Source organism: Halichoerus grypus, chromosome 6 (assembly GCF_964656455.1).
Source record: "Halichoerus grypus chromosome 6, mHalGry1.hap1.1, whole genome shotgun sequence".
In the NCBI taxonomy this organism is placed as follows: domain Eukaryota; kingdom Metazoa; phylum Chordata; class Mammalia; order Carnivora; family Phocidae; genus Halichoerus; species Halichoerus grypus.
The window spans coordinates 20,281,985-20,298,492 of NC_135717.1; the positions used below are offsets into that span (position 1 = coordinate 20,281,985).

The window sequence follows — 16,508 nt, forward strand, 5'->3', positions numbered from 1 at the left end:
AATTATTTCCAGATGATGAGAATCAGACATCTATGAAGGACAAGCTGAAACTTTTAGGTTCACTAAAAATTTTTTTAATGTAAGACCTGGCATTTTATTGAAATCACTCATTTAAAAAGAGGGAGGGAGTACAGGTTAAAACCACTGAGAAACCTTGACCTTGGGCTTGAGGCCAGGGTTTAAATCTCAGCTCCACCCTTTCGTCCACAGGTGCCCTGACGGAAATTCGCTTCACTGCTTTGAGCCTCACTTCCCCACCGGAATTCACGAGTCTGCTCTGAGCACTGAATGATGATCCAAGTGAAGCATTTCACATGGTGCTACAAAAGGTCCCAGACAGATTCACAAACTCGTCCTCTACAACTCTGCAGACTTTTTAAAACCTGGCCTCAGAGTGGTCCCTGGAATATCTCACGTATAGTAAATGACTAAGCTCAGCCTCCTCGTCATTCACACGAACAATATTTACTTGGCATCTGCACTGGGCCTGGCACCTCTCTATGCCCTGGAGATATTCAGGTAGACAAAAGACACAGAACAATTCCGATGATTAAACTACTGTAGGTCATTTCTTTTCAAGGTTCAGAGAAATGACGTTCATGGACAGAACAGTCGCAAAGAAGGGTGTGTATTGCATTTGGAAGACTGCTCGACAGGTTGGAATGAGGATCCTGGGGCCAGCAAGAAAGCGGCGTGGGGCTGCAAGGAGAGCCCCCTAAAATGAGGTCTCCGGCATGCAGACCAGTCCCCTACTGACCGCTGCCTCTGAATCTACCCGGCTCTGTCCTCTGGTCCGAGCCACACTTACTTGATGCTGTGCAGCTTTCTCGTGACTATCATTGGAAAGTCGACCTCAGAATACTTACTTGGGAGAAGATCTTCATCCTGAGGACGAATACACAGTACGTTTTCTTTCTTTTTTTTGTTTTGTTTTGTTTTTTTTAAAGATTTTATTTATTTGAGAGAGAGAGAATGAGAGAGAGCAAGCACATGAGAGGGGGGAGGGTCAGAGGGAGAAGCAGGAAGCAGACTCCCCACTGAGCAGGGAGCCCGATGCGGGACTCGATCCAGGGACTCCAGGATCATGACCTGAGCCGAAGGCAGTCGCTTAACCAACTGAGCCACCCAGGCGCCCCACAGTACGTTTTCTAATTCTGTATTCCCTCATACATTGACCGACCATCTTCGTGGACTGAACACTAGGCCCCAAACAGCAAAGGTGTACTTAGCGCCTTAAATTAGGAACACTATGGTCAGAAATGTATTTTTAGGTGACTTTGGTCTCCGCATGGAGAACGGATGGAGGACAAAAGTTAGGAGGATCTCACAGCCATCCAGGAAAAAGGTCCAGGGAAGAAGTCATGGGGAGCCTGAACTGGGGGAGCCGCCACTGGGATGGACGTGGGGAGGCACTGAGAGGTGCTGGGGAAGTAGGACCTAACAGAGTTTTCCAAAACCCAGACTGAGACAGATTAGGGAGGGTCAGGAAACCAATGTGGGGGGGGGAGTGGGACCAGCATTTAGGGGATCAAATAGGATACAAGAGCAAATATCACAAAGCACCCGGCACGGTGAGGGCGAGCACTGTCTTGTGGTACTACTACTTTTTCTGTGAGAGGAGAGCACGGTGCGGGAAAAGGGCCGGCACTCTGGAGCCGGGGAATGGGCTTCCGATCCCAGCTCCACCACGTGTCTGCTGTGAGGCGCTGGAAGTCACTAACCTCCCCGGGCCAAGCGTTCCTCGTCTGCACAGTAGAGAAAGTGACAGCACCTCACGGGGTTGTGAGGATTCCTGAGGAAATAAATACACGAGAGACTCTCCCAGCAGGACCTGCCCTAGTAAGCGCCGTGGCTGTGCCTTTATGACTTATGACATGGGACACAGACGTGGGGCCTGAGGTACAGACACACCGTGAATCGACAGACCGCAAAGAACCCCCTGAACAAGCACAAGGCCCTGTGTAGAGAACAGGGAAGGAACCCGGACTTGCAGGAGCTGCAGTCCATATTGTCCTGGTTCTGCCACTAACCAGACCCATCGCCTTTCCTGTGAATGAGCGTAGTTACATACACCTGTTCTTGCCCCCTAACAGAGCAGGTGAGGGACCAAATCAGGGAATAGCTACAAAAGGCCTTTGTTTCATATCACCATCACCCAGCCTTGCACATCCCCAAACCGTACCAAGGACACTGTCATGATGACAATAAAATCATCGTTATCAGACATGGATGGAACTGGAGGGTGTTATGCTGAGCGAAATAAGTCAATCAGAGAAAGACATGTATCATATGACCTCACTGATATGAAGAATTCTTCATCTCAGGAAACAAACTGAGGGTTGCTGGAGTCGTGGGGGGTGGGAGGGATGGAGTGGCTGGGTGGTAAGACATTGGGGAGGGTATGTGCTATGGTGAGCGCTGTGAATTGTGGAAGACTGTTGAATCACAGATCCGTACCTCTGAAACAAATAATACATTATATGTTAAGAAAAAAAAAGAAGAAGATAGCAGGAGGGGAAGAATGAAGGGGGGGAAATTGGAGGGGGAGATGAACCACGAGAGACTATGGACTCTGAAAAACAAACTGAGGGTTCTAGGGGAGCGAGGCGGGAGGATGGGTTAGCCTGGTGATGGGTATTAGGGAAGGCACGTTCTGCATGGAGCACTGGGTGTTATGCACAAACAACGAATCACGGAACACTACATCAAAAACTAATGATGAGGGGCGCCTGGGTGGCTCAGTCGTTAAGCGTCTGCCTTCGGCTCAGGTCATGATCCCAGGATCCTGGGATCGAGCCCCGCATCGGGCTCCCCGCTCAGCGGGAAGCCTGCTTCTCCCTCTCCCACTTCCCCCTGCTTGTGTTCCTTCTCTCGCTGTCAATCTCTCTGTCAAATAAATAAATAAAATCTTTTAAAAAAAAACAAAAAAAAAACTAATGATGTAATGAATGGTGATTAACATAACATAATAAAAAAGGAAACCTCTTGTATTATGCTGAGCGAAATAAGTCAAACAGAGAAAGACATGTATCATATGACCTCACTGATATGAGGAATTCTTAATCTCAGGAAACAAACTGAGGGTTGCTGGAGTGGGGGGTGGGGTGGGAGGGATGGGGTGACTGGGTGATGGACACTGGGGAGGGTATGTGTTCTGGTAAGCGCTGTGAATTGTGCAAGACTGTTGAATCTCAGATCTGTACCTCTGAAACAAATAATGCAATATAGGTTAAGAAAGAAAAACAAGAAGAAGAATGTAGCAGGAGGGGAAGAATGAAGGGGGGGAAATCGGAGGGGTAGACGAACCATGAGAGACAATGGACTCTGAAAAAGAAACTGAGGGTTCTAGAGGGGAGGGGGTTGGGAGGATGGGTTAGCCTGGTGATGGGTATTGAGGAGGGCACGTTCTGCATGGAGCACTGGGTGTTATGCACAAACAATGAATCATGGAACACTATATCTAAAACTAATGATGTAATGTATGGGGATTAACATAACAATAAAAAAAATTTTTAAAAAAAGGAAAAAAAATAATACAGGCATAAAAAAAAAAAAAAAAAGGAAACCTCTTCCTTATCGTCAATATGGCAGATGCAGGGGCTCTGGGTCTCACAATTCCACTGGCAGGGCTCTTCCACACGTGCTGAGGACATGTCTACAAGGATTTTTTTCATAACCCCTGTTGCAACAGCAAAGGATGGGAAGCCAGGCACCTATCCTTCACCGAGGCCCTGGTGACATCACATATGTGGCTGAGGGTGGCAGCAGGTGCAAGCAGCTGGGGACAGGGGCGCGAGACAGGCAGTCACTGCATTCCTTCTGAATATATTTTTAACATTTTTGAACCAGGTGGGCACCTTCACAAATGAAACAATTCGGGAAAGAAAACGGGGATTTTCATTTACCTTTAATCTCCAGAAGGTGGTATCTATCCCAGCGCCAAGATTTAGAATTTGATAATGACATCCTGTCTTCCGCAGAAATGCCTTTAGCAGCTGGCTAATGCCTTGGACTCGAGCAAAATATCCTGAGAGACAGAGACAAGCTATCGCTCAGTGAGGTTGGAAATCATCCCTGCAGAGCCCACCCCAGGAGAAGAGCAAATGAGGACCCTTCTGCTCTTCTTTGGGGTCAGCGGTTTATCTGTGGACTTCATGGGAGAAAGAGTGACTTTCACATTCTCTTGTTTTTTGTTTTATGTTATGTTAATCACCATATAGTACTTCAGTAGTTTTTGATATAGCGTTCCATGATTCATTATTTGCGTGCAACACCCAGTTTTTTTTTTTGAGGGTGAGGAGGGGAGTGTTGGACATTGATTTTAAGAGCATCAGGAGTGCTCACATTCCAACATTTTTGTTCTTTTAAATTACTATCCGTTACTCTCCTGCTTCCAAGTCCCCGAGTGAGCGCCCAGTATGTGGCTGGGGTAATAAACTGACATCAGCATCCAAGGGGACTCGTGTTGTGCTTTTATTCTGTGAATGAACCAGTGCTAAATGCTGTCCCTCCATGATTCTCCCCAAGCCCCATTGGAGAGGACTCTGGGGCCAGATTCTCCCCCCTGGTTCCAGGGGCCCTGGGTGACTCCTTTTGTCTGTTCAACAAGCACAACACAGAGGTCTGGGGGAGGACCCTTCCTTGGCCCCAGGTGTCCACCTCTGCCTGGCTTGCCCATGCCCTGCTGGAGGGTGAGGTCAGGGCCAGAGCTAGTGAGGTGGCTGGGGAAGGGGGAAGGCGCCGAGGGCAGCCCAGCCTGGTGATTCCACTTGCCTGCCAGACCATTCCTCACCACTCCATCCAGCATCCCATGGATCTGCTGCCTCTGTATGCTGCTGCTTCCAGGTCCCAGCCTGCACCAGCTTAGGTGTGGGAGGGATCTGCCCTGTGGGGACCCAGGAATCCTGCAAGACTCCTCCAGCCCTTTCCGGGGTGCCCAATCGCCCATTCCTTCCATGGAGCCCAGGAGCTCCATTCCCCAGCCCTCCGTAGGGTCCCCCAATCACTCACCCTTCCCCAGGGCCCAGGAATCCCTCAGCCTCCCCAGGGGCCCGGAGCTCTCCCCGCACTTTAGGAGGTCCTCCTGCCATCTGGAGCCCGAGAGACGATGTGTGCAAAGGGCAGGGCTTAGCACAGGCCTGAAACAGGAGGGACCTGTGTTTGTCACCAGTGTCGCCTTTAACAGCTGTGAGACGTGAGGCACCGCATCTGGGAAGGCACTTGCCCCATGGAGATGATGCTGCTCATGTCCATAGGTGCTCAGCACGTGGCTTCCGCTTGTCCTCAGCACAGTTATGGACACAGGCTTGGACGCCCCCAGCTCACTGAAGGAAACCAGCCCAGGGTCACACAGCTGGTAAGCAGCACAGCTGGATCTCACACTCTAGGCTCCCGGCCCTGTTTCCAGGGGCCATGAAGGGCTTCGTAGACGGGAGGCTGACTCTGGCTTTGGGGACACTTCCTCACCTCCACGAGTGATCTCACCTGTTCGAGGCCCCCAAACTCTGTTCACTGCTTCTTCTTTCCCTGCTCCCTGTTCCACTTATAATCAGGGTGACCCCGGCCATCCTTCCTGGAATTCCCTAGTCCCCCTTAGAGGCTGGGCCTCTCTCCCGTTCACTTTTGGGCTAGTCTGACTCCACCCCTTCTGTACCTGGTCTCTCCTTCTATAACCAGGACCACCCAACTCTGGGGCTCTGGAGGCCGGCAGCAGCATCTAAACAATTTCATACAAATATTTTGCTATCCTTGTTTTGTTTTTGTTTGCGTGTTTTTTATGGTTTCTTTATATTTATGTTCAAGATACTGCGTTCCTATTTTAGCAGTGCTAAAATGGTTCCTGTTGACAAGAAATTGACACAATAAGTGGTGGTTTGTAGAGCATTGATTTTCAGCTGCCTTGGACCTGAATGAGTTGGGGAAACATTGTGTTAGTCCTAGAGAGAAACAGTTTAGGAAGTTCAGCTCAGGACAGGGCCCAAGAGAGATGATCACAGGGGGTTTGTCTAGTCACCTGGGTCCCTGGCCCTGCCCACCTGCTTGGCTCTCCCTGCCCAGCACACCTGGAGCTGCCAGCTCTCTGGGTGTTGTCTTGGATCCCCCGGGAGAGAAGCTGGTGAATGTTTTCTCTTAAAATGCTCTCATTCCTGGAGGTCCCAAGAGATCCCATGAGAGTCAGCTTGGATTGTTTCCCCTGTGAGGTTCATAACGTAAAGCCCAAGCTAGTGTGTAGCAGGGTCACATAGGTAAGTGACAGATCTACCGCTGTTTGAGGTGTTAAAATGTCTCCGTCAATTAGGGATGATTTTGAGGCCATACAGTCTTCTCATACTAATATCCCAGGATATACCACCCAGAAGACATACTGGATTACAATTTTCTCATGCTTATTTCATTCGGTTCCAAGGTAGCTTTCTCTTTGGGATTTCTTCACTCCTATTTTATTTATAGAGGTACTTCTCAATTTCTAAACATATGGGAAATTCTAGTGAGCTTTTTATCCATGATTTCTAGCACATTATATTACCGCAACATGCTCTGTGTGATTTCATGCCTCTGAAACATACTGAAATGTCCCTTATGGCCAAAATAGATCGGGTGCATTTTCGTAAGTGTATCCTATATGCCTAAAGTTAATGTGTCCTCCACAGTGGTATATGGATGTGGACAGACATACGGAGATAGCTGTGGGATTCAGATGGTTTGCTATCAAGGTCTACATGTTATGGATATTCTGTGTGCTTAGAGTCACTGAGAGAGGGTTGAAACCTCCCACTCTGCTTGTGTATTTGCTTGTTGTTGCAGTTCTGTCCTCCTTTGCTTTATATGTTGTTCAGCCAATGGCTCTAGGATGGGAGTTCTGGAAGGAAGGAGATAGCACCCAGAAGAGGGGAACAGGGACCCGGGTTGGGAGGGAGCAGAAACAAGAAGGATGGCCAAAGTTCCAGAGAGGACCTGTTATTGGGATGGCACGTGGTGGGGCGCCAGTTGGGAAGGGGCTCTTTAAGTATGAGGTCACGCGGGGTGTCCATTATGATCTAGCAGGGGCAAAGGCAGATGACTGGCTGAGAGAGAGTATAAAGCCTCTGGGTTGCTAAGGAACGGTTCAACCAGGGCAAGGCTTGGAGAAAAGTGTATCGTCCTCCAATCCCTTCACCTGCTACTGTTTCCTGCTGACCTAGTGATTTCCTAACCTGCTGACCTACTACCCTTTCTGAACCTCCCCTCGAGTGCTTACTCTGACCCTGACACCGTCACTGACCCCTTCTTCTGACAAACGCCTTCCCCAATCCCACCCTTTATTTCTACCCTGCTCCCAACCCTCCTTAAAGCCCTGTCCCCTTCCCACCCCTTCCCACCCCTCCCTACCCCACCCATCCCTACCTCCACTCCACCCCCCATCTCCACCTCCTCCCTGACGCCCCAGCACCCCTTGGAAGGACCAAGACATGAAGGTGCAGAGGCTGTTGTTCCTGGTGCTCTTGCTCCGCTGTCCCGGTTCCCCAAACCCAAATGTGAGTAAACATGGCACTTCACTGGTATCTTCACAGGTGTGGGGGGGAAGGGCAGAGGGGGAGGGAGAGAGAGAATCCCAAGCCAGCTGTGCAGTGAGTCCAGAGCCTGAAGAGGGGCTCAGCCTCAGGACCATGAGATCATGACTTGATCCAAACCAAGACGTTGTCACTTAACTGACTGAGCCACCCGGTGACTCAAAGCTGCTAGTGGTGTCTTTGTTCCTCCTGGGTTCTTTCACATGGTGATTAAATAATAGTTTTTTCATGGGGTCCTTGGTGGGAACTTGAGAAGAACTGCAGTTCTCCCTGAAGACCGAGGACCGCAGGGCAGGTTTCTCAGTCAGCCTGAAGGGGCTGTGGCCACAGCCGTCCACATCAAGTTCTGGGTCCTGCCTGTGCTGCTTAGTCCAAAAAGAGCAGCTCTGGCAGGATGGAAACCTGAAAATACTAGGGTTATGGTGTCAAGAAGGAAGGATTTGAGAAGATATGAAAAGCCATTGAGCTCTTTGTCTTCAATAGGGGGCTTGTATGATATGTACATTAGATCTCATTCAACTTGTCTTTGAAAATGTCAGGAATGCTAATGTCTAGGAGCTACGGGTATTAGACTGGCTCCTGGAAGCCCAGTGAAGATCCTGCTTCAAGCCTTGTATGTTGAGGGTCCATCTTCTACATACTTTGATTTCATATCAGCACATTGTTCATATTTGTGAAGTTTGGCAGCCCTGGGAACAGTGGTATCTTAGGCATCGGTGTTGGGACTCGAGTGTTAAACAGTGAAGTGTCCTTTGTGCTCTGTGCTTCCTGGTTGGTTGACTTGTAACAACTTCTGAGTCAGCCCTTTCCTTCTGGCCTTGGAGGCTGTCCCCAGGGGCTCTGTGTCCCACCAGGTCCACGGGAGCCCTGAGAAGCCCAGCAGACACTAAGTGACCGCACCTTGCTGGGACGTCTGTCCCAGGAAAATCTGATGGATTGATGTCATCAGGAAGTGAATGAGTTGTTATCCATTCTTTGGCCCAGTATGTACAGAGTGTTGATTTCCCCAAAGTCAAAAGCTCCTGAATGTCCTTAGGATTGTCCTAATATAAAGAAATACCTAGTTCCTAGTGTGATATTTCACTCCTTAAAAAATAAAACCCTTACCGTCAGGAGAGAGAGACAGACAGGGAACACCCTAGAAATAAGCAGACTTCTTTAGATCGGCCTACACCAGATTCTTAGAGAGGGCTCTGCAAAGTGGGAGTAGTCAGGAAGGACCCTAGTGTTGAGGCAGAATCATCCCACATGAATACCTCCAGTCAAAAGAGACTCGATTCTGTTTCTTTTGAGTCTTCAAAGGAGGGAATTTCTTGGTAGTCTTTATTGGAAATATTCCCCTCTACCGAGGCTGCATCTCATAGATCACTTGGACTTTCTCACCCTCCCTCATCTCTGAGCTCTTGCATAAACTACCTGGTCTTGCATTTCCCTCCTCCACCTGCTCATGGCCATTGTCTGTTAGAAGCCAGTGTTATTGGCCCCATTGGATGTCATCTAGTTAAGAGTCAGCTACTGGTCAGCATCCCGACAGCTGCCAGACGTACCACGTGGCCACAACTGGGGGTGTTTTCCATTTGTGACAAGATGGCCTCTGTCTTTTGTGCATTTGATCCCCATGATCAACCATTGTGCAGATAGCTAATGTTCTCTTTCAGACAGCGGCTGTTCAAAGACCGTGTATGTTTCCCACCAGCACACATGTTTGTGACCTCAGCTGTGAGGGCTGAAGATGAAAATGTTATAGATTTCAGGGGTACTTTCTAGAGAGTTGTGTTTGCACGCAATTCAAGCTTGGTGTGAATGAGTATGAATTGCATTGTGAGCGTCTCGTCTCCTAAAATACTTGGAACTCCAGTTTTTGTAAAATGAGATGTGTTCTTTTTTTTGGTGTCCATATCCAGGAATTTTGTATTCTTTTAGAAATGAAATTTCATGGTCACCTGGGTGGCTCAGTTAGTTGAGCTTCTGCCTTAGCCTTGGGTCATGATCCCAGGGTCCTGGGATTGAGCCCTGCTTGGGCTCCCTGCTCAGCCGGCAGTCTTCTTTTCTGTCCCCCTCTACCCCTTCCCCTGCTCATGCTCTCTCTCTCTTTCACATCAATCAATAAAATCTTTTAAAAAATTAAATATTAGAGTTGGTCTTGACTGATTTAGTTACAATACTGAGAAATAGGAACATGAATGCCTTTCACTGGCTTTTGGAGATAGGTGTTCAAGTAATTTAAAATGTCACAGATATCATCAAAAGAAACAAGATCACCTGATCATGAAAATCTTCATGTACCCCTGAAATCTGACATTTTGGGCTGTGATTCTGAAGCAAAGTGGGCATTGAAAGAAAACATCACTGTTTTCAGAAACTAAACAATAATTGTAATTTATTTTTGTTGAAATACTCATCCCATATTATTCTAATAGAAGCCTCCTGTCTCTCTCTCACTCATGTCCTTATCGATAAACATCTGTCCATAGAACATTCTCATTTATATCTCTAGTACATTTTTTATTCTTGCTTTCTCTCATTCTTCCATAAATTTCGGGCATATTTTTGGAAAGGTTCCAGAGGAGTTTATCCAGGTCCTTCATGGATGTACAATAGAAGTCAGTGACTTCTTACCTACTGTAAGTTTACATTTACTTATCTTGTCTATTTTATGTGGGCTTATAAATTCTTAAGTTCTGTTAGCTATAGAAAATTTATTTGCAATGTGTTTGTAGGCAAAATCAAATCTCTTCAGATTTGCGTATTAGATTTTTCCTACAGCTTCAGTGTTCTATAATGTATATATGATCACAACACCTTTTTCAAGAATAGAGTTTGTTGATATTTGACATAGGTAAACACAGTGAAACCCATCAGCACAGTAAGATAGTAAACACACTCATCACTCCCAAAAGTTTGCCCCTGCTCCTTTGGAATTCCTCTGTGCTCCTTCTCCTCCGTGGGGAGGCAGTTGAGAGGTGTGCTTACCTGGGGGAGGCTGGTTGAGGGTTTGTAAAGTTGATTGTTTGGGACAGAGACATTGTAAATCTTTGAGATTCCTCATTGTCTCACGTGTTATTTCAGCTTGTCCATGTTGTGCCTGGCCGTTTCCCTCTTGGCCCTGATGGGGTTGGAGTTCTATGGAAACTTCCCATTATCACTGCCCCCTTGGGAGTTTGTGTCCTTCTCATTTATATCTGGAGAACCATCCTCGCTGTAAGTATACTAAAGTAGCTTATATATACTGTTCTTCATACATAAGCAGAAAATTTTATAGTCATTGGACCTTTTATATCCATTCAGTAATAGAAATATCCCTCTAATACATCAATTTTGATGATCACCTAGATTGAAATAGATTTAAATTTGTGTTGCAGTGCCTTCTGTGATCCATATGTTCTTTTTTTTTTAAAGTTCAAGCATAATTGGCCAACAGTGTAGTAGTCGTTTCAGGTGTACAACATGATTCAGCAAGTCTATACATTTCTCAGTGCTCATCACAATAAGTGTACTCTTAATCCCCTTCACCTCTTTCATCCATCCCTCCACCCTCCTGCCCTCCAACCCATGTGTTCTTTAGAAGTGTGTTGTTTCATCTCCATTTTTTGGTCATTCTCTAGCTATCTTTCGGTGCTTGATGTCTAGTTTGAGTCGTCTGTGGTCTGAGAACATACTTCCTGTGATTTCTTTTCCTTTGGTTGTTCAGATGTATCTTATGGCCCCGAATATGGCCTCTCTTAGTGAATGTTCCATGGGAACTTGAGAAGAATGTCTTTCCTTGGGTTGTTGAATGGATTATTCTGCAGATGTTAATGGATCCAGCTGATCGGTGATGCTTTTCAGTTCACCTGTGTTCTCATGGAATTTCTGTATCTGTTGGATCTGTCAATGACTGATAGAGGATTCTGAATTCCCCAGCTATAATAGGGATTCGTCTGTTTCCATCAGCAATTCTTTCAGTTTCTGCCTGATATACTTGGACACTCTGTTGTTAATGCATGCACATGAGAAATTATTATGTCTTTTGGAGAATTGACACCTTTACCGTTGACGTCATTCCCATCATTATCCCCGACGGTTTTCCTTCCTCTGTAGTGTGTTTTGCAGGATCATTTCACTGGCCACAGGTTTCTAGTTGGATGCTTTAAACATTTCATCCTTCTTGATGGCAAGGTTTCTGAAGTGTGATGTAGTCCTTATCCTTATGCCTCTTGGGTAAGGGTTACTGCTCTCCTTCCCCCTTCCACCACCCACACCCAAGCCCTGCTCCAGATTTCCAGAATTGTTTCTTTGTCTTTAAGGACCTGTGACTGAACATTCTGGGTTAGGCATCGTTGGTGTTAGTTGTTTGTGTGTTTCTTTTGGTATTTATCCTGCTTTCCTTGTCTTGAGCTTCCTGGATCTGCGATTTGGTGGCTATATTAATTTAAGAAAATCCTCAGTCATTATTGCTCCAACTATCTCTCTGTCCATTCTCCTGCTGTTTTCCTATTATGTGTGTGTTACACGATTTGTAATTGTCCCACTGGTCTTGGATTTTCTGTGCTGTCTTTTTAATTTTTGTCTTTGCTTTTCTTTTTGGAAGTTTCTGCCGGAAATTCTTTAGGCACAATGATTCTTTCCTCTGGTATGTTGAGTCTCTTAATGAACCCATCAAAGGCATTCTTGATTTCTGTTATGCTGTTGTCCAGCATCCCAGTAAAATCTTAGAGTTTCGTATCTCTGCTTACATTCATCATCTCTTCTTCCTACTGCCCCCTTTTTGCTTAGATCCAAGATCAGGTATGGAAGGGACTTGAAATTCCCAGCCTGCCGATGCCATCGTCTCTGCCTTAGATGCCTCAGGTAGTGTGATTCTAGTGCTTGCTGGCGTGGTTTTTACCTCTAGTATGCCTTGTGAGGTTGTGTTGAAAGCTAGATCTCCTGTTCTGGTAAAGGAACTGAGGTAAATAGGACGTTAGGGTGAGGTTGTCTACTCATCTGTGTGGGGTTAGACTGAGTTTACTCCCACGTGAGACAGGGAGGAGATTGCATTGGAGTGGAGACTTTCCCCCTCACCTCTATTGCTTAGTCTTTGGGAAAGGCCCAGTTAGGCTCTGGGGACATAGTTTCACTTGAAGGCAGACCTTTCTAAGAAGAACAGAAAACTTCTGAGGTTATTTCTAAATGGAATCTCCCCCCCTCTCCCTGCCAATGGAGAAACCTTCCCTTCAAAAGGAAAACAAGTATGTGCTATGGTGAGCGCTGTGAATTGTGCAAGACTGTTGAATCACAGATCTGTAGCTCTGAAACAAATAATGCAATATATGTTAAGAAAAAAAGAAGAAGAAGATAGCAGGAGGGGAAGAATGAAGGGGGGGAAATCGGAGGGGGAGATGAACCATGAGAGACGATGGACTCTGAAAAACAAACTCAGGGTTCTAGAGGGGAGGGGGGTGGGAGGATGGGTTAGCCTGGTGATGGGTGTGGAGGAGGGCACGTTCTGCATGGAGCACTGGGTGTTATGCACAAACAATGAATCATGGGTCACTATATCTAAAACTAATGATGTAATGTATGGGGATTAACATAACAATAAAAAATTAAAAAAAAAAAAAAGAACCACCATGATGAGGTTTGCTCTTATAAGGACTGGGAAGTATGGTTGATTTCACAGCGAGGTAATGATCACATCATTCAGCCCTGCCCTCCAAGATATGTAGCAGATCCCCACAAGATACTTGAGCGATGAAGGGCGATGGCTGGCCCAACTGTACAGTCCCTTCCTCTCTTAATGCCAAACGGAGCATTTTCAATGTGAATAGGGGAAGATGTGTATATATGTATGTATATGGATATATATATGAATGAAAGCCACTAAGAAAGTCATTTGTGAGTTCTTTGACTTGAACTCTTTTCCACTTTGCTTACTTTCTCCTTCTTCTATTATGCCTTAAGGGCTTTCTTTGTTGCACTGCATGATCCTGTCCTGTTAGGCGCCCTCACGTTGTTGTGTGATCATGATTTCCTGAATGTCTTTTCTCATATCTGTCTTAAAGGCCCAGGATGCATCCGAGGATGGAGAGCAGAGAGCCTTTAGGGCCAAAAAACGAGAACTGCAGGGTATGTTATTTTGGGGGAAGAAATCCCCATATGGTGGCAATGAGTTTGCATTGGGAAGGGAAAGAATGCCTTCCTGCCTTCAAGGTCTTGCCCTTCTCCTTTCCCTGTCAAACCGAAGTTCTCAGGTCATGTGCACATACACACACAAAAGAAAACTCATCCTTTCCAGAATATCAACAATGGATGGAAGACCTTTGCAATGCCCTGCGTTCTTTGAAAACCACTCAAGAAGCCGAATTGAAAATACTGAGGAGGAAAGTGGATATCGTGGTGGATTTCTCTAAACAACGACGAGTGGCTGCCAAAGAGTAAGCTATTCTTGTGTGAATTGCCACAGATACTATTGTATGAATTTCTGTGACGGCCAGTCTAGATGATTGTATTTCTTTTAGAATTGGCTCTAGAGTGTTTTTGCCAAATGCATTCTGTAGGATTGTGCCTGCCCTTCCTGCCTTGATGTGTGTGACCTGCATTTCCCTTTGTGTTCTAACTGCTTGTCACGCTTGTTGTGTGACTCCTTGGAGTAGAAGAGGGAAGGTACCATCATTAAAAACTTTGATACCTGGATCCCTTCTGGGTCTGTCTGCATTGTCCTTTTGGTTTCCGTGTCATCCCATGTTCTTATTAGCCCTGAATTCAGTCACTTTTGGTTCAGTACGAGACTTGGGTCAGTAATGTGGATAGAAAAATGGAATTGTCCTGCTGCAGAGACACTGGGAGTTTCTTTGTGGAAAGTGGGTTGGGGCTCCAGCAGTCCTGGATCCCTTCATCCAGTGTACGACTGACATCACTCACTGTAGCCCAGTCCCTAAGAAGGCCAGGGTATTTCCCATCCAGCTGATTTTTTTAGGTGTAACTCTCCTGGGTCCCAGCCAAAGCCTGCGGTTTCACTAGGGCTCACCTTTGCTGGCTGACCCTGAACTTGACTCGTTTCCTTCTAAGCCCATGCCCATAAAGTTGTTCAGCTTCTTTCCAGTTCACTTGCCTGTTCCAGAATGTATTGATGTGTCCTGGGGAGATTGGCTCCCACTGCCAGGCTGGCCTTCTCCTAGGCTTCCTTCTTCTCCATCTGGTTCTCGTGTTTCTTCATGTACTCTTTAGAAATTGGGTGCATTCACTCACGAGTTTGCTCTTTTGTCCAGTATTTCCTTGATTTTCTCAGGAGGAGATCAGGACCTTCGAGTCCCTCATTCACGTTGAAAAGCAAAACTGTTCCCTGTCTTCCCTGGAGACTCAGCTTTGTGTTATTCCTTCCCACAGCGGGGGTGGGGGCTGCTCTGTGTCATTGGCATCCTGGTTCTGTTCATTGGAAATTTCTTTTGGGGGTGGGTACAGTGTCCTGACCACCTTTCTGTCTTCTACACCTTACAACTGAGCCACTCCATTACAGCCACTCCAGAAAGAATTTGCTGAAGGATTGCCTGAGAGACCAGAAGCAAATGCATGTGTCTTTCTCTGTCTGGAGCTTTTGACTCCGTTTCTAAGAGTCTTTTTGCATGTGATCTTGAGTAAATCAGGTGTCCTGTTGAAACCCTTTCAATCAACACCATGAACAAAAGAGTCTGAGGGCAACACAGCAAACCAGCCTTTCTAAGCATCGCACGTTGCTGCCTTCACTATCAGTGAACTCAGTCTTGTTCAAGTCGGTTGACTCCATGCAGTTGATAGTTTTCCATCTGAAATCTATTGCGTGGAGAGAACACACTGACTATGTGACAGTTCACAGCCTTTTACACTTGAGGACATATTGCCGCCACTAAGATTGGCCTCTTCAAAGGAGGAGGCAGGGGTTGTAGTTGTAGACCCAGAGATGTCTGGGAGTGAGTTGCCATGCTGATGAAGCCATATTCTGGAAGGCTTCCTTTCGGGTTCATTGTGTCAGGCACAGCCTTGGTCTGAGGATCAGGGCTCCCCGTGGAGGTGTACAACTAACGATGGTCCCCCGCCTCATCCTATAGTTGGTCAGGCTTGGTTTTTCACTTTGAACTGAAAGGAGCCTTCACCGTCTCCGACAAAAGACCAACTCTGAGAGGACACAAACTGCAATGTTACTTGAGGACTTGATAATGAAGTAGAGAAGTGTAAAGACAGCTCCGATTGTAAGGGACTTGGCAGCATCCGGAGTTTGATTTTTCTTGAACCCTAAATGGGACCTTCAGTTCATTTCCCTCCTTGTGTTGTCAGTCTGTGCATTTATGAGGGACACTGGAATCTAGGCCGTCCAGTGTGCTGGGAGGAATGACGGTAGAACTTCTGGACCTTGGCTACTGGACCATGTCTATACCTTTCCTGTCTTAGGAAGGTCGCAAAGACCTGCTGTGACCTCGAGGCAACAGAGAGTCAGCTGTCAGCTGCCGTGGAAAATCTGAAAGGAATCAAAGAAGAAACGGACAAGTACAAGTGAGTTCAGACACTAAATATTAGCGGCTCCTGACATCCCTGTTCACTTCGTATTTTTCACTTTTCTTCATTGTTTAGACTCAATTCCCATGTAATAGAAACAAAAATTCAGAGGCATATCCAGAGAGAATTAACAGACACAAAAAGTGAAGCTCTAGAAAGAACAAAACCATTTCATTACTAAACATGTCCTGATCCCCAGCGCTGGTCTGATTCTGTGGAAACTTCTTCCACGCCATCGTCCCTGGGGGTGGTGTCAGTTGTCCTAATCTTGAGGAAAGCAGTTTGTCGTAGGATGAATCCTACCCATAAAGCCGGTAGTGCCATCTGATGGCGCTGCTCTTTGCAACCCTGGGAACCATGGCGAGGATAGAAGTTTCCCAGCACACTTGATGGCACACTTGTCATGTGATAAATTAGGGAAAGATTGAAAATGGGTAAGGAAATTATGTCAACTCTGAACCCTGCAGG

General features: G+C 46.5%; 1 protein-coding gene and 1 long non-coding RNA gene across 5 annotated transcripts in view; one reads left to right on the forward strand and one right to left on the reverse strand.

Moving 5' to 3' along the window:
* Window positions 1-16,508, reverse strand: part of LOC144382244 (uncharacterized) — a 129,776-nt gene that overhangs the window by 102,381 nt on the left and 10,887 nt on the right. Inside the window, exon 2 of the long non-coding RNA XR_013448809.1 lies at window positions 3,906-4,027. This is a non-coding gene — a long non-coding RNA (uncharacterized LOC144382244). The remainder of the gene's footprint in view (window positions 1-3,905; window positions 4,028-16,508) is intronic.
* Window positions 1-16,508, forward strand: part of LOC118550307 (uncharacterized) — a 114,090-nt gene that overhangs the window by 91,349 nt on the left and 6,233 nt on the right. For 2 of the 4 annotated variants that reach the window (XR_013448795.1, XR_013448792.1), the window contains one exon: window positions 3,981-4,454. Coding sequence is in view for 1 of the 4 variants with exons in the window: in XM_078074672.1 (XP_077930798.1) it covers window positions 5,295-5,356; window positions 7,427-7,514; window positions 10,620-10,751; window positions 13,574-13,637; window positions 13,807-13,945; window positions 15,936-16,037 (587 nt within the window). In the remaining 3 variants the exon portion in view is untranslated. Of the gene's footprint in view, window positions 1-210; window positions 903-3,980; window positions 4,455-5,255; window positions 5,357-7,426; window positions 7,515-10,619; window positions 10,752-13,573; window positions 13,638-13,806; window positions 13,946-15,935; window positions 16,038-16,508 lie in introns of those variants that run through there. The other 2 variants (XM_078074672.1, XR_013448793.1) reach the window with 2 other exon arrangements.